At 42.0% G+C, this 18033-nt stretch overlaps 2 protein-coding genes across 4 annotated transcripts in view; one reads left to right on the top strand and one right to left on the bottom strand.

Moving 5' to 3' along the window:
* The window catches only part of KCTD1 (potassium channel tetramerization domain containing 1), a 188289-nt gene extending 185786 nt beyond the window's left edge, over positions 1-2503 (top strand). For all 3 annotated transcript variants that reach the window (XM_047828567.1, XM_047828568.1, XM_047828566.1), the window contains exon 5: positions 1534-2503. In XM_047828567.1, the coding sequence (XP_047684523.1) occupies positions 1534-1692 (159 nt within the window). In that variant the 3' untranslated portion in view covers positions 1693-2503. The remainder of the gene's footprint in view (positions 1-1533) is intronic.
* Positions 2504-8498: 5995 nt separating this feature from the next.
* Positions 8499-18033, bottom strand: part of TAF4B (TATA-box binding protein associated factor 4b) — a 179162-nt gene continuing 169627 nt past the window's right edge. Inside the window, exon 15 of the mRNA XM_047828514.1 lies at positions 8499-8674. Coding sequence (XP_047684470.1) covers positions 8621-8674 — 54 coding nt within the window. The 3' untranslated portion in view covers positions 8499-8620. The remainder of the gene's footprint in view (positions 8675-18033) is intronic.

Genomic DNA, 18033 nt, shown 5'->3' with positions numbered 1-18033 from the left:
GTTTTTTTTTTTTATTAAAAAATTTTTTTTAATGTTTATTTGTTTTTGAGACAGAGAGAGTGTGTGTGTGTATGAGCAGGGCAGGGGTAAAGAGAAAGGGAGACACAGAACTCAAAGCAGGCTCCAGGCTCTGCCCTGTCAGCACAGAGCCTGACATGGGGCTTGAACTCACGAACTGTGAGATCGTGACCTGAGCTGAAGTCAGATGTTCAACCAACTGAGCCAACCAGGCGCCCCTTGGTTTTTTTTTTTTTTTAATTGGCCAGCATTAGAAGTTGTAGTTTTCTGAAAGTTTACTCTATTGTTTTCTAATCTCTAGTTAGCTCTTTTGCAAAATAGCAAATTATATTCCACATAAAAGTAGGCAACCAAAAAATAGTAATAATTTAAGAGGAAACAGTAAGGGTTTGCTTTATGTTGAGTACATTTTAAAAGTTAATAACATCCCACTTCATTTCCCCCCAAAATTTTAAACCAGAATTTTTTTAAAGTTATGATTGAGTCATCTTGCCTTTAGAGTGGTGTAGAAGTAATTTAATTATACCCAGAATCCCAGGGAACATTTGCAAGTCCAGTGTTTGTTGGATTCCTAAGGAAACAATGCTGTAGATCAACTTTCTGTATTTTTGCCTAAGAGCACAGGCATTGTCTCCTACATTTAAGACCATCGGACATGTCGGTGACCAACCCAGGGATCTTCCTGGCACTAGGTATTTGATTTCAAAACTGAAGAGCTTATGAGAAGTTACTATTATATGAGAAGTTTAGAATATCTTTATTTTGGATATGTTTTCTAACATCTAACCATTGCAATTACTCTTGCCTCCCTGACTGCACCCAAGGCAATAAATCTATTTCAAATGCCACAAACTCAAAAACTTCTAGATAAACCTGAGCTGTCTTCAGCAGTCCATTGGTTCTGCCATTGAAGTTACATCCGTCTTCCAAACTGAAATATATGAAGTTAGTACAGACTTCAGCAGTGGTGGCGCTGAGAGTGAATGGGTTGAGAATGACTCACTGGCTGAGTAGATTCAGATCAGATCATTTGTCTGGCCATATCATTTATCATCTCATAGAAGATATTTTAGTGATGAGATTTGAAAGGTAAACCCTCTCTTTTTGCAGAGAAGGGAGTGTTGCATGTTACAAGAAACGTGGCATCTGAGGCCAAATGGAGCTGAGCTGGAAACCCACTTCCATCACTTATAGGCTGTGAGCCTCAGTTTTCCCGGGTATGAAATGGGCTGACCACCCATTAATAAGCAAGGTGGTTGTAACTATTCAATGAACCGGCACGTGAGCGGCAAGCACGTGAAGGCGTATTTTGGGTGTTGGACACAACCGTTCCATCCCTCCTGCCCTTTAGTGCAGGGCCTTCCTCTGAAAGCAGAAACTCAGAGGGACTCAGGGGGTGGGTAAGAATGACCAGGGCCGCACAAGATCTCAAACTTCAGGACACCTCTTTGGGCTGTTCGTGTGGCCAGAGGACCTGTGTCCCCCTAACCAGATGCTTGTCTTGGCCCTGTGCAGGTCCTCGAGAGGTTGCAGCAGAGAGGATTTGAAATCGTGGCCTCCTGTGGAGGAGGAGTGGACTCGTCCCAGTTCAGCGAGTACGTCCTGCGGCGGGAACTGAGGCGGACGCCCCGCGGGCCCTCTGTCATCCGGATAAAGCAAGAGCCTCTGGACTAAACGGACAGATTTCTTATGCAGAAAGGAAAAAACAAAAACAAAAAACGTACACAACAAATAACGCAAACAAAAAAGGGACATTTATGTGCAGCTGGGACAACAAAACCAAGTCCTGGACCTAAAATTGAATAAACAGACACATTGATATCCAATAGAGACCACACCTGTATTCATATGGGAACAATTGGAATAGTGATATCCTCAAGGTGTAAAAAAATATATAAATATATATATATATGTCAAAAGGTAGGAAATGCAAAAAAAAAGGAAAAAAAAAAGTTTCAAAAAGGTGGTAGCTACAGTTGGTGCTGTGATGGCCGTGAAGTGTCCTGGGCCTCCCAAGGCCTCTGACCGATAAACAAGCCATGAGCAGTGAGGACGCATCTCCTTAACGGTTTTCATTGCCAACAGCCATCCATTGTTTCCTTTTCCTTTGTCTTTCTTTTTCCTTTTTTTTTTTTTTTAAAAAAAAAACAAAACAAAAAAAACACCTTGAATAGAGTTTATTTGCAGGATGGAGGTTTCCTGTCCTCTGTTTAGGCGGGACGGGCAGGACTTCAGAAAAACTCTTCATGAGCACACTGCATTCGAAAGACATTAGACATGAAATTTTAAATGTAGTTTGTACAGAAGTCACACTTCTTTGCCCGCCTCACAGATGTGAACATGACTTTGTTTTTAAACTGATCAGTTTTGCAAAGGGGCCAGAATTATTACTTGTTAGACTTGCTCCAGTTTGAGTCTGCTGCTTTCCTACAATTTTTCAAATTTTATAATGTATTAAATACAATAAACTCTGTTTAAAAAATAAGGTCTGTGTGAAACGCGCATGTCAGGATGAAGCTGTATTTGAATGAGATTTTTCTTTTTCTGAATTTTCTGTGTTGGACACCAGAAGACATCAGCTGAGGCTGGTTTTGAGGTCAAAGCCACTGAAAGGTAAAGGATGTTATCGTGTGTTCAAAACAGTTCTGTTCCCACCCAGCAAGTGTTCTGACCTGTGCTTTGTTAGCAAGATGATCTTCCTTCTCGTGAAACTTTTCGTTTATAAATTTGAGGTATCCGTTGCTGCAGGGCAAACCACGCCGAAAGTTTGCAGCTTAAGGCAACATCTTATTCTCTGTCACGATTCTGCGGTTCTCTTGAGCAGCCTACCCTTTGCTGGCCCGCTTCTGCGGCAGGGGGTGACGAGGGTGTCACGGGGCAAGATTGTCCTACGTGGCTTTCCCATGAGTTGCCAGTCCATACTGGCTCAGGACCTCCGTGCCATGTGCTTGACCCCGTCCCAGCATGGGAGCTGGGGTCTAAGAGGGAGGGTCCCCTGCTGCTGGCAAAAGTGTTCTAAGAGGGAGGAAGTGGAAGCCTCAGTGCTCTGAAAGGCCAGGCCTGGAATTGCTCAGTGCACCTCTGCACAGTCTCTTGGCTCAACAGAGAGCCCAGATTCAAGGCGGGGGGGGGGGGTGGGGGGGGGCGGTGGAGATAAAATCTACCCCCTGCTGGGGAGAGTGACAAAAGAATTTGTAGCCAACTTGAATCTACCGTAACACCTGTCCAAAAAAATCCAAAAAGTGGGACATTATGGCTTTGGAGGAAGTAGGGAAGTTCTAAGCCAGAATGGTCACTTTCTTATTAGCCCCAAGAGGTAAGAAACCTGAAGTCTCAAAACCACTTTGGAATTAAGCCTTCAGCTTTTCTGAGGTATTAGCAATTCCAGAGGCCCTTCTGTGTACCCCGCCTCACCTGTCTTCCCTGCTGCTGCTTCCTCATTCCAGACACAATAAAGCCGGCACGATGGTGAGATTGACAGGTAAACCATCATGTGTTTCTGCTGCAAAGACATTCCTGTAGTGATAGGCGATTTCCATCCTGAACTTACTTTCTTTTTTTTAAATTAAAAAGTCTATGCCTGAGGATACCAGTAATGAAAACATCTCTGGCTTCTGAAACTAAAAGTAAGCTGTTAATGCTCCTATCACCCCCTGAAACACAGAGGCCCAAACACTGGATGTCTCTAATGACTGCCAGCCAGTCTTGCACATGGTTGGTTGATTTCCCCATATTTGAGGCTAATACGGCACTGTCTCACGCCAGACAGCTAGGGACGCTCCCGCCAGCTGCCTGCTCATCCCCGCTGCCGTACCAAAAGGACAATGAAATCGCACTCTGATTTTCCCAGCAATCCATTCTCATTAGGCAACATTTCCTGCAAGCTCGAAATAAAGCAAGCGCCCTGCTTTGGGACTTTGTCCTGCTGGTTGTCATCCGGGAACTTTTCCCCAGCACTCTCTGTGCAGTTCGTAGACAACCCACAAACACTGCACTGCATGGTGGGCGTGATTAGCATCTACATTCTTCGCTGAGTTCTTATACCGATTTATACAACTGCAACCCAGAAGCACATTCTTTCTACAAAAACTCTAATCCTCTAATCCAATCCAATGCAGCAAACCTATATCACATGTAATTTTCACACTGCGAGGCTTTATAACAGATTCCCAGAATCTTCAGGAAAGAGCTGGTCATTGAAAATATAATTGAGTCACAGTTGCCTTTTGCCCTGTTTTTATTATCTAATCCACAGCGTGTATCCAAAGTCACTGGTCATCCCGATAAGGATCTTTGTGGCTGTGCTCATTTTTCCTAAAGAGGATCTGATCAAGGCCTATGTGCTATATTTATTAATGTCTCTGGATTTCTCTGGTTGGTCTCTCATTGGTAGAGTCAGGTTAATTTTTTTTTTTTTTGCAAGTATATTATGTAGGTGATGTTATCTCTTTATTACATCACTTCAGAAGGGTCTATCTGACCCATAATGGTGATGGTAATTTTTTATTTCTATTTTTTTTGTTTTTATTTTTGGCTTTTATAAATCGTATTGCATGTGAGTTATGGTTTTGCTTTTGTGATGGTAATTTTGACCACTTAGTTTAAGTGACACCCACCAAATTTCTCCAATGGAAAAGGAGCTTTCTCTTTGGGATTAATAAATACTCTCTGGGTTGAAATTGTGAGACAATCAATATCCTGTTCAACACACTTTTGCCCACCAGTTTGCACACTGATTGGTGATCTTTTTCCTGAATCAAGCATCACTGTGGTGGCTATAGAAGCATACTTTTAAGAAAGCTACTATTGCCTGAACCACTGATATTTTAAATAACCTTTTACTTTGCTTTATTTTATTGAGCAAAATGCATTTCTTTAGCCAGGCACACAAACTATAATCTTCCACCTGCTTTCTCCTAAGAAGTATTTTAGAAAAATAGAATGAAGGAAGACACTTCTAAACTGGCTTCTAAATACTAGGTGTTTTTCTACATAGTAATGATAATAGCCACGTCCTTCATGTTTGCTGCGCTAAGCATTCTCTGCAGCTAACTCACTGAATCCTTCTGACCACACTAGAGGTTGTATTATCCCCATTTCTCAGTTAAAGAATTAATACTCTCAGACACTAGGTAAATGATATGATAAAGGCTAATGTTCGGTTGAGCTTTATCAGGAGGGCTGAAACGCACTATTTGATGAAAAATAAGGTTTCATGTTGTAGTAGGATGAGGAAGCAGACTATTAATTAGAAGCATTTCCTCCTTAAAATGGAAATGTGTTCCTGTATTTAAATATTGAGAGCATACCTTGCAATATGTCAGGAACTCCATCTCGGTGATACTATGATGACGGTGACATGGTTTCTGCTGGGGAGTGCTGGGGGGGGGGGGGGGGGAAGGGGGCAGAGACCTGTACGCCCAGGGGCAGAATTAGGGCACGTGCTTAGGCCTTACAGGATACTGTCATTCTTACTTACAAAGCAAGGACTATCAAGGTGGATTCGAAAGACGGGTAGCCTTTTGCGGAAGGGGTGCAGAAGGAGGGCAGAGGCCCCGAGTGGGGCAACATAAGGCAGGTTTGCAGAGTGGTGTGGGATGCAGCTGGGTCAGCTGGAGAAGAGTGAAACAGGGCTGGCAAAGGAAGGTGGAATTGGACAGGAGTGGAAGTTGACCTTGGGTGCCCGGCTGGGGGCAGACTGTGTTCAGGAGCTTTGGGGGCATGATGGAAACTGGGACCCATGCATATTCAGCTGGGAGTTTGCAGGTTTGACAGGCTGAAACAGTCTGTTGGTGTGAGGGACAGTTAAGTTGCTGTTTTTCCCATTTGTCCACTCATGACCTACTAACCAGTCTGAGAGCTGACGATCCGCAGATGTATGAGAAAATAAGACACCATCCTGGGTGCAGAGATGACAAACTCAGATGCCTACAAGGGCCAGGTGAGTCGTATAAATTAGGGGACAGGCAAGAGCATGTGTGCCCCATTCAAAGGGGCAGCCCTACTCAACACCAGCAGGTTCTCCAACAGGAGAACAAAGGGCCCATGTGCTTAAATGCCTCGTTTTCCTCAGAAAACCTGGAAATCTAGATTTTTGTGTAATCTCTAGATGCACGAATGTTAGAACTGATTCATTTTTTTCAAATGTACAGATCAAACAAGACATCTGCAGGATTTGTAGCTCTGAGAATTATGAAATAATAAAGCAGTTTTAGGCATTCTAGAAAAATTCCATTTGGGTAAAATCGCATGTGATGGCACAGAACTAAGTTGTCTGAAGATATAACTTATAAAAAGTATGAAAATTCAAGGCAAACTTTTAGTCGTAATATCATTTGATCATAAAGATTTAAATCCTAGTGTATAACTGACAATCGCGATAAGTTTTCATGAAATGCTTACTACGTGCCAAGCACTGTGCTAAGTGGTTTACAGATGCTCTTCCCTTCAGTCCTCATGGAAACCCTCTGAAGTTGGCATTAGCCCAATTTTGCAGATGAGGACATTGATATGTCAAAAAAATGTTTACCAAAGTCCACTAGAAACTTGGAACCACACACACACACACACACACACACACACACACACCCATGTTTGATTAATATCTTGTACTCAACTCTTTCTGGTTTTCTAACTCATGCGAAAAAATATTTTACTCTGTCCTTGGCAAGTTCAGTATGCTTCATTAGACAGCCACTAGACAAAAATGTCACTGCAGTGATTAACTGGTTAGATTAGGAATTACTAAACCCTGATAAGGCGTGGTGTCTCTGAGAAGAGCCACCAATGAGTTCTTCATTGATCATATCAGCGTTCTGCAAACTTGCCCATTCTTAAGACACACAAAAAGCACTTGGTAAAGTTATAGGTTTCAGTCTTCTACCATCCCCTTCACCCCATGTCCCCACAGATGTCCTGAATCTCAATCTCTAAGTAAAGAGTTTGTGAATCAATGTCCACCATTTGTGATGCTTTGATCAGGCAAGTTTGGAAAATACTTGGTGATATCACTGTGCTCCCTCGATCTAGGTAGGAATAGAGAGTGATAACCCCCCTCTATTTGTTATGTGCCTTTTTTATTGCTTCACTGATGTTTATTAAACAATAGTTGCCTTCTATTCTTTTGAAAGACAGAATGGATACTTCAAATGGAGTTAGTGGGGCAGGGAAATTCTTAACTGAAATTTAACCCAAGGGCCCTCATCCTTTCTTAATCAGTTAGAGAATTGCCCGGGTCCGTGGAAATAGTCCACCAGCTACAGAATTCCGGGAATCTGCTTTTTCCCATATGCTTTAATGTGTGCGGGTTTCTTCGAAACTTAAATACTGATCTTAGACCTTAATTTGAAAAGGTATGTAAATCTATACTCCTAACCATTTACCATGAAACTCCTTTGTGCGTGCTTTGATCTATGTTAGATTCAGAGAGCTCAATCCCACTGTATTTCACATGACTCCAAGTTTACCCTCTCTCTCCTTCCCCTTCCCGGCCCCCAGTTTCTCTTTCTCCTTCACTCAATGTGAAACCCAGTATTTCATCACTCCTCCCAATCCATCTATCAGATTGTGCTTGCAGAATAAGGAACAGATAGTACAGGTATTAAATTATCCTCTTGACTAGCAGGACTGGAAAAAACCAGAGAAACACTTGCTGTGCATTCCATTCAAACTCTAGAACTTGACTCAGAAAGCCTGTTCTGGAAGATTAAGACCAAATCCTAGTCAAGGATGCATCACCTTAGTTGGAGAAGAAGAAAGACCAGTAGGGACAGTTGATTAAATCCAGTTTGCGGAGGCTTTAAAGGATCACTTAAAGGTCTGCAACTTGAGTGACCTATTTGATGCAGCTGGTGTGTGTGTTGGTGGTAATGGGCAACAGGATTGGCAACAGAAAGTGATGGCAGGTGGATTGCTTGTGGCCCTAAAACTGAAATATATCATCCATTATTGCTCTTTATTTGAAATGATACTGTATTCTTTAAAATATTGTTGTTCTGAGTCATATTATCAAATATGTAGTCTCTTAACACATATGAATACCAGAAAATTTGGAATTCTGTTAAGTAGACTGCATATTTCTAAAAATAATTCAGTTATAGCTCTTAATTTAAGCAGAGTAGAGATATTTGTACAATAGAACACTGACCTATGTAATCGTTTCCCTACTGCCATTGTAATTTCAAAATCTGACTTCCCATAGCCCCAGAGGGTGTAACTACAGCCACACCCCCAAATCCTTCCAATAGCTTTCTGCCTCTGTGTTAACCACCCTCCAACTCCTACCCTCACACCCACCCATTATTTCTTACAACTTTTCTTCCAAGCAAAGCTAGTCAGGCGATGGATCAAAAGGATTTCTGCATAATCAGTAAAAGCCTTTGCGTTAATCTGAAAAATACATGAGGGCAAAACCAAAAACCAAAACCACTGACAAAGCAGCTCAGCTGTATCTGGATGGTATTTCACAGGGCCCATCGATGACCCACGGCCACCAGATCTCACATTTCTCAAATTCTCACCCCAAGGCGTGAACATCTCTTTCTTGTATGTCATTGCTCTTCTCAGTCTCCCTGTGCGATCTCATCCATCGATGGCTTCCCAATCACCTGTGCTTCAGGGCCAATCTCTCCCAGATCCCCAGGCAGGGTAGCCAACTCTGAGAATACAGTAACAAATAAGACATAGTTCTGCCATTTGACTTTGAGTTATGCAAGTGGGTAAGATGCAATCTTATTTAAAATAATCTTACTTATCAAAATGATTTATTTCAATATATTCTGTCATCAGCAATGACAGATGCAGAGTCTGCAAAATATTTCCATTGGACTATCCACAACTGAACTTACTTTGACCCCTAGCTCTATCCCTTCTCTTTCTAAATATCCTATCTCAGTTCAAGACACCACCTCCCACCCAAACCAGGAATCCGTTTCCCACCCTCCCCACTTTGGCGGGTCACCAAATTTGACATAAAGTATCTCCTAAGCATTTCTCAACCCAGTCTCTTCCTCTCCATCCCTACTACCCCTTCTCAATGTCATATTATCAACTCTTCCTCTGTGGACTCTTTCCATGAGATCTTAATTCATTTTTCTGCTGAGAATTGGAAGGGGCATCCGAAATTTACACCCCCCGCCCCAGTAGCCTGCTGACTCAGCTGTTAAAAGCCCCACGTGGTTCCTCATTGCTTTCAGAATCATCTCAGATCCTTAGGGTGGCATCCAAGGCCCTCCTTGCTCTAACTCTGCCTACCACTCAACCTCATTTGTGGCCATCCTCGGCCTCCTGCATACTGTTTTCAGCTCCGATGTGTCATATTGTTTTAAGACTCCCTGCTTTGGAATATATTTACCCTCTTACTTCCTTAATGACCTGCCACTCATCTTTTAAGACACCTTTTACCTGTCACCACCTTCCCACATGCCCCTCAGCTGGGTAACCCCTCTCTATGGTTCTAAAGCACCCTATTTTATTATTGCACTTACCATATGATATTGAAAAATATATTTACATGTCTACATCTAAGGGCCAAACTTAAGATATGACTTATTTATATTTATGTCACACCTGGTAGGTGCTAAAGAAATGCCTATTGGTGACAGATAAAATAAACAAATGAAGTCTACTATTCCTAAAACATGCAGAGTATGGATTTCATGTTACCAACTCCACAGTTGGGAGAGCTTGTTAATACTCACAAACACTAGATTAAATGAAAATATGTGTAAAGCAACTGGTATACATTAGGGAATTAATTATTAATAATATTAAAGCCCTTAAGCACTATGGGTTATTAAATGTTTACTTTGGATTTTGCCCAATTAAAAGTTATGTTGGACCGGGGCACCTATGTGGCTCAGTCAGTTGAGCATCTGACTCTTGATTTTGGCTCAGGTCATGATCTCACAGTTTGTGAGATTGAGCCCCGCATTTGGCTCTGCACTGATATTGCAGAGCCTGCTTGGGATTCTTTTTTTCCTTCTGTCTCTCTGTCCCTCCCCTGCTTGCTCTCCCTGTCTCAAAAATAAATAAATAAACATTTTTTAAAAAGTCATGGTGGACTTTCACATTTGACCAATATGGAATAACAGAAGTACTTTCCCACCTGAAACAACTAAAAAAACTAGACAAAATATATGAAACAATGGCTTTCAAGAGATTGGATACTAGGCAACAGAGAACAGTGAACCCTAAGGTTGCCCTGGCTAACTACCTTGAGGAAATTTCCAGACATGGTGCAGGGAAGGGTAACCCAGGCAGAAGCCAGTGGTTTCCCTTAGTTGGAGAGACAGAGCTGGCAATCTACAGAAGCCAAGGCAACTAGGGTAGGGTAATGGAGAGGAGAGAGCTACACACACAGAAAGAAGAGCAATGAACTGAGGAGGGTCTTCCTAGAGTCTTCTGCTGAGTGCTGATCAGTGCATGTGTCTGAGGAAACTACCCAAGGCTAGGCAAAGAACTATGTAGAAAGATATAAAAACTATTGCTCAGACAGAGCCAGTAATAGTTACAATTCCCACCAGCCAGAGTGGAAAACTTTATAATTAAGGGAGCATTGGCTAGAATACTGAGAATGCCTCGGTGGTAGGGAAATATTAGCCCTAGACTAAACATAGCTCTGAGCTCACCTAGCAAAGCTTAAAAGCAAATCCCAAAGGGATCAAACTATTTCCAAGTGACTCAACCTCATGCTAAAACAAAGTTCAAGAATATTTATAGAAATACAAATATATCCAGCACCCAACAAGGTAAAACCCACCATATGTGGCATCTAATAAAAAATTACCAGGCATGCAAAGAAGCAGGAAAATACAACCTCTAGTAAGAAGAAAAACAAATCAATCTAAACCAACCTAGTAATTACAGAGATTACAGAATTTGTTGACAAAAACAGTTACTAATCTTTTTTTTAAAAAAGTTATTTTAAAAAAATGCTTACTTATTTTGAGAGAGAGGAAGAGAGAATCCCAAACAGGATCCTTACTATCAGAACAGAGCCCTAAGCAGGGGCTCGATCCCATGTCCCTGGGATCATGACCTGAGCCAAGACCAAGAGTCAGATGCTGAACCAAAAGAGCCCCCCAGGAGCCCCTGAAAAAGTTATTAATCTATATTCCTATGTCCAAGGAGCTAAAGACTGAACACATTTGTTGCACCATGGAAAATATGAAAAAGAACAAAATAAAATTTCTAGAAATGAAAATTACAATGTCTGAAAAATATTCCTGACATGATTGACAGAAAATTACATATTAGAGAAGAAAAAATTAGTGAACTTGAAGATATAGTAATAGAAACTAAAATTAAACACAGATTTTTTTAAAAGGCTGAAACAAAATGAACAAAGCATCACTGAGCTGTGGGACAACTTCACGTAATTGAAATTTCTCTTAAGCAATGTGTGTAGAAGGTGGGAGACAGAAAAATATTTGAATAAATAATGGTTGAATATTTTCCAAACTTGAAGATGATGATCAACCCACAGATCCTAGGGGCTCAATGAACTCTGAGCAAAAGAGACTTGAAAAAAAACATACCAATGCACATCATAATCAAATTGCTTAAAAACAGTGATAAAGAAAAAAAATCTTAAAAGCAGCCATGGGAGGGAGGGAAAAGTTTTAAACAGAAAAAAAGATAAAAATGATAGAAAAGATAAAAATGATAGAAAATTTCTTGTCAGAAACAATACAAGCCAGAGGACATTGGAGCAACTTTATTTTTTATTGTTTATTTTTAATTTTTTAAAGTTTATTTATTTCAAGAGAGAGAGGGAGGGAGACAGAGCACATGTGTAAGCAGGGGAGGGACAGAAAGAGAATCCCAAACAGGCTTCGTACTGTACCCCCAATGTGGGGCTCAAACTCACAAACTGCGAGATCATGACCTGAGCCAAAATCAAGAGTTGGAGGCTTAAATGATTGAGCCACCCAGGCACCCATGGAGCAACAACTTTAAAGTACTGACAGACAAAAACTGTCAGCTTACATTTCTATACCCAGTAAAAATATCTTTCAAAAAACAAAGACTTTTCCCGACATACAAAGTCTAAAAGGTTTCATCACCAGTAGATCTCTCTACAAAATGTTGAAGGAAGTCCTTCAGACAGAAGGAAAATGATACCAGATGGAAACCTGCATCTATACAAAGAATTAAGAGCACTGGAAATGATAACTACACAGGTAAGCACAAAAGGCTTTATTTCTTATAACTTAAATATATTTAAAGGATAATTAACTGTTGGGGCACCTGGATGCCTCAGTCAGGTAAGCATCTGACTCTTGATTTTGGCTCAGGCCATAATCTCATGGTTCGTGGGTTTGAGTCCCGTGTCAGACTCCACACTGACAGCACAGAGCCTGCCTAGGATTCTCTCTCTCTCTCTCTCTCTGCCCCTCCCCGCTGTGAGCTCCCCCCCCCCTCTCTCAAAATAAATAGGCATTAAAAAAAAGAAATCAACAACCGAAGGATCCCTAGAAAATCCCCAAATATTTGAAAACTAAACACACATTTCTAAATAACACATGAATCAAAGAAGAAATCAAAAGGGCATTTAGAAAGTATTTTGAACATAATTAAAATGAAAATATAACATATCAAAATGTTTGGGATTTTGATAAAGCAGTACTCAGAAGGTAATTATAGCACTAAATATCTATATGAGAAAAGAAGGAAGTCTTCCAGTCAATGACCCCTCACCCCCACCCTAAGAAACTAGAAATTGAAGAACAAGTGAAATCCAAAGGAAGCAGAAGAACAAAAATGATAAAGATCAGGATGGAAATCAATAAAACAGAAACAGAAGATACAATAGAGGAAAGCAATGAAATCAGCATTGGTTCTTTGAGAAAATCAACAACATCGATAAAACTAGCCAAGACTCATCAGGGAAATAAAGCAAGAAGACACAAATAGTTAATATTAGGGATGAGCCAAAGAGTAAATCAATGAAGGAGCCCAGATTCTAAGTCAGCTCTGGCCAACTATTGCACCCAGGCCCTATGGACTCCTTTGGGTTCCGGGAGGAATAGCAGATTGACAAACAGGTTGAACCTGCCTTGTGTAAAATTTTCCTGGGTCCATAAAAGTGTCTGTAACAAGTGTAATAACTTTCCAAATTACACATTCGCAACCCAAACACTTCCCAGCAACACTTTTATGTAAAAGATGTATTTTGTTACTCTCTAGATGAATTTGTAAGGAATTTTTTTAAAGGTCACTTCTTTTACTTGGCAAATTATCTGACTTTCAATATTAATTTTAAAGATAGATTCTTAAATTCTGTACTTATTTAAACTAAGAGTATTTGCCAGAAAAGCAAAAGTAACAATGGCTTCTAGTTCAAAGATGCTGTATGCGTGCCAACATACTGGCATCAGGAAGTAACTATAGGGTTAATCAGAGCGATAGAATAGGGGTGGAGAAAAGAAACTTAAACAGTCTGATCTTTCCCTCTGCCTCTCCAGTCTGAATGCGGCTGATAAATGAGTTCATCTCCCACACAAAACAGTCTTTGTTTTATTCTGTGGCTTCCTGGCTTTCCACTGCTAAGAAAAGACAAAAGGTAACACGGTTTGCCTCAACTTGCCTACTTACCACTCACTGGAGCTTTTCATTTTTAGGCTCACAATACACTAGAAACGTTTCTTGAAATCTGCCTTTATTTCAGTGTTAACTACTTTTGCCCTATATTTCATTTGAAAACATTCAAACCTTCAGAAAAGCAGAAACACAAGTACAAATTCCACCACATACCCTTTACTTAGATTCATCGGTTGTTAACATTTTGCCATATTTGCTCTCCCACTTCTCTCTGTGTTGTTCTGGCTGAACCATGTGAAAATAAACTGCACCTATCCTGACAGTTCACCCCTAAGTACTTCCGCATGAAATCTCCTGAGAGAAAGAACATACTCCTACGTAACTCTCAGGAAATTTAACACTGATTTGATACTCTCCCTCCCTCACCCCTTTCTCTCTGTCTCTCTCTCTCTCTCTTATACACACACACACACACACACACACACACACACACACCACTCCCAAGAATTTTTTTTAGAACTGTTTTGTTTTGTTTGCTCATCCTGGAATGAGTCAAGAATCACACGTTGCATTTAGTTGTCATATTGCCCAGTGCTTTTTAACCCACACTAAATGTGTCTGATTGCCACTCCCACCAATTAGGAAGTCTCAGACAAATGAAAGCTTGATTCTGCAATTAATTCAGAATTTGGGGCACCTGGGTGGCTCAATTGGTTAAGCGTCTGACTTTGGCTCAGGTCATGGTCTCATGGTTCGTGACTTGGAGCTCTGTGTGGGGCTCTCCACTCAGCACAGAGCCCACTTTGGATCCTGTCTCCTCTCTCTCTACCCCTACCCCACTTGCATGAGCTAGCTCGTTTTCTATCCCCACCCCCCCCATCAAAAATAAACAAACATTTTTTTAAAAAATTCAGAACTCATAAACCTTGAAGTAAAGCGCCAAGTATTAAACACATGGTTCCAAAAGGCAGAAGCAGCAATTTCCTTAAATCATCCTTTAGAATAAATGACGTAACTCATTTTTAAATGATAGAGGGCACAAAGTCAGGGAAAGCACCATCTCAGCTTTCATGTTGAACATTCCCCTCACAAGCCTGGTGTTCACCAGGTGGCTGGTGGGGGACATCTGCACAGTGACAAATATAGGCAATTTGCAGCAAAGCCTAACATCCTTCATAGGGCATCCTCACCATCACAGACACACAGATCTGGGGGGCTTTTCTTTCTTTTAATTACTTTTTAAATAGTTTTCACACCTAGCGTGAAGCCCAGTGGGGGGCTCGAACTCACTATCCTGAGATTAAGAGCTGAGTTTAACTGACAGAGCTACCCAGGTGCCCCAAGAGCTGGGGGTCTTCAAGGCAGCCCTTCTCTCTCCCATGGAAGGACTCACCTCCACGACATCCCTGCCACGGTCTTCTGGCTTCTCTTTCAACACCTTGATCATGGGAAGCTTAAAGTGTCCTTCACAGTGGAAACCAGAACATCTGGATTCCTGCCTTAGTCTTGCCACTTGTGAATGTATGACCTTGAACAGGTCACTTAAACGTTCTGTCTTTAAACGTACAGTTTCTCTAGCTATAATGAGGGCACATCGTCTGCCTCAACTCTGCCTAAATGTGTGGGGAGCAAGTAAGAGAGAATGGAGAATGGCAAATCCCTGCACAAATGTAGGCTTTTACTACCATTATGGGGAGCTCACTGCCATCAGATACAACAGGCCTTGGTTACCCTTTGACCTCCCATGGGCCACTGGCCCCCACTGTTTGAAGAAAGACATTGCATCAGCCCTTAAAACTTCCTTCACCAGATTAAGCAGCCCCCATTTCTTCAACTAAAATGCCCCTAATCTTGACATTATACCCAATTTAGTACAGCCCAAGAAGCAGACACCACTCTGAGCTTGACTTCGATCAAGGCAGGTATCCCATACTCCTTATATAATTGGTCCCTTTTAGCCACATGAAGAACTTGCTGTTAGTCCTGGTGAAATTCCAGAGAATTGGGTGTTTTTCCTTCATTCCGGCCTCTTGGGTGCTTTGGGAACCTCCATCTGTCCCCAGGAGGCTATCTCACCCTCTTTCTAGCTTCCAGTCATGTGAGAGTTCTGTAAGCATGGCCTGTCTGCCCCCAAATCACTGACGTAATTGTCCTACCAAAGCTCACTGTCAAAGTTTTCTCTCCAGGATGACCCCAGTCCATTGATCAGTATTCTGTGGGTACAGGTGCCCTCAACAGCCATGACCTCACAGGACTATGCTGTCATTCAGCATAGTTCATTCATTCATTCATTCATTCATTCATTCATTCATTCTTCAGTTATTGAGCACTTGCTGTGTACCAGCCCTGCTCTATGCACCAGCCACTCAAAGATGAAGAAGACAAAGGTGATGCCCTTACAGCTTTTCATAAGATTATCCTGATTATTTTGTCTATGCCATTCTTACTGACCCTTTCAGTAAGTCTATCAAAAGGGAAATGACAGGGCACCTGGATGGCTCAGTTGGTTAAGCGTTTGACTCTTGATCTCGGCTCAGGTCATGATCTCACAGTTCGTGAGTTCGAGCCCTGCATCAGGCTCTGTGCTGATGGCATGGAGCCTGCTTGGGATTTTTGTCTCTCCTTCTCTCTGCCCCTCCCCGACTTGTGCTCTCTTTCTCTCAAAAAAAAGTGGGGGGGGGAGGGTAGAATTAGATCTTCTGAGGGGTTCAGAGGAGTCTGCTTTCTTGGAAAACTATTTATGAACATATTCCAGAATTTGGTGAGAAATTTGGGTATCAGTGTAGACGCCCTCCTCCCACCTAAGTACAGTTCCCTGCCCCTCTGCACAATTCCCTGTGAACTGACACCCGCACCTCCCCCTGTCCACCTCCATTAGCCATTGTACATAGAGCAGCTCTGTTTACCCAGGACTCTCCCCCACCACTGATCAGCCCAGAGTCCTTTACCCAGGAATACATCACTGGGTCCTAGAGACTCTGGTCTCAGGCTGACTAGCTCTTCAAAAGAGGAACCATCAACCTGGACTCTGTGGGCCCCCAAGTTCACAGCCACAGGAAAATTCAGAGGCAAATGTACAGCAGAAGCAACAGTGATTCTCTGGTTCTGGTTCAGTCCTGAGGCCTAATCCATCCCTACCCTTGCTTCTGTAACACAGCTCTGTGTCCTTACAAAAAGCTCTACTTTATTTAAGCTGTTTAAATTGGCTTATGCTATTCAACATTTTATTGAAAAAAAATTTTTTTAAGATTTTATTTTTAAGTCATCTCTACACCCAATGTGGAGCTCAAATTCACAACCCTGAGATCAACAGTCACATGCTCTACTGATAGAGCCAGCCAGGCGCCCTGTTACTTGCAATTTTAAAATCCTAATACATAATGTGGAAAAGATGCCATTAACATAGCCCATTTTTAGATCCTTTTTGATAACAGGAACACTTACTGACTTTCAGTTTTTACCCCCATGCCGCTTCCTCTAGGAAATCTACAAGTCCTTTCCTTATCCAGGATTGTGTTTCATCTAGACCAGGAGACTTAAATTCATGCCAGCTCAGTCTGCCTCAGTCTTAAAGTCTAGTCCCTTCCTTGTTGTGTTTGATTTACTCCTTCCAATTCAAAGTCCATTCTCTCAGATCAGGAAGGCAGAAATAAAACAGCAGTGAAGTAGATCTGTTTTCTCTTGGCCCCAGTCGGCACCAGCCTCTCCCTCCTTCTTGCCTTGAGAAGCTCTGTGGCACGATGGATACCAGTGTAGGTACAGATCCTGCTCACTGGCTGTGTGACCTTGGGAAAAATTAGGCAACCTCTCTGTGTCTCAGAGTCCTCATCTAAAACCTAGGGGTAATGGCAGTGTCTAATGCATAGGAGTTTTGTGAGACTTTGAATAAACGCATTAACACATACAGAGGACAGGGCTCAGTGCATGTTCACCATTATTTTTTTCTCTTCTTATTCTGACTAAAGCAAAGAGCCTCCTTTTGGGTGTACAAAGTCCCTATAAGCTTCACTTTTAGTCTTGCCATGTTTCATGTATCTTATCTTTCCTTAGGGTTTTCTTGTGAATGAGAAAATAAAACCAAGGCTGACTGCTAACTCAACGAGTCTAGCCCACCAATAGGAAAAATTCACTCCTGGAATGTCCCAGAGCACCCTCCAGATGAGTGCTTTGCCCTACATTTGTCTCTGTAGGCAGCTCTGTTTCCCAGATGTCACCCTCGCCAGGCCTCAGATCCCCCTCCCCCCCCGCCCCTGCCCTGTGCTGTGAGGCCTCTCCACGCTGCAAAAGCTGGGCAAGAAGGCAGTGCCCTGCTGCTTGAAGAAATGCACGTTACTCCCCAGGAACCAGGAAACCCACCTCAGCGGGGCTCTACAGCCTGGAAGTTCTTTACAATGAAATAAGCGAGTCTCTTATTACACTCAAATCAAACAGGTTTCAGAGTTGAGAAGGCTCTTTCCTGTCGTCCCCTCCTCC

Source organism: Prionailurus viverrinus, chromosome D3, assembly GCF_022837055.1.
Source record: "Prionailurus viverrinus isolate Anna chromosome D3, UM_Priviv_1.0, whole genome shotgun sequence".
Classification (NCBI taxonomy): domain Eukaryota; kingdom Metazoa; phylum Chordata; class Mammalia; order Carnivora; family Felidae; genus Prionailurus; species Prionailurus viverrinus.
The sequence above is the reverse complement of the archived record's forward strand: the minus strand, read 5'-3'. Positions and strand labels throughout refer to the sequence as shown.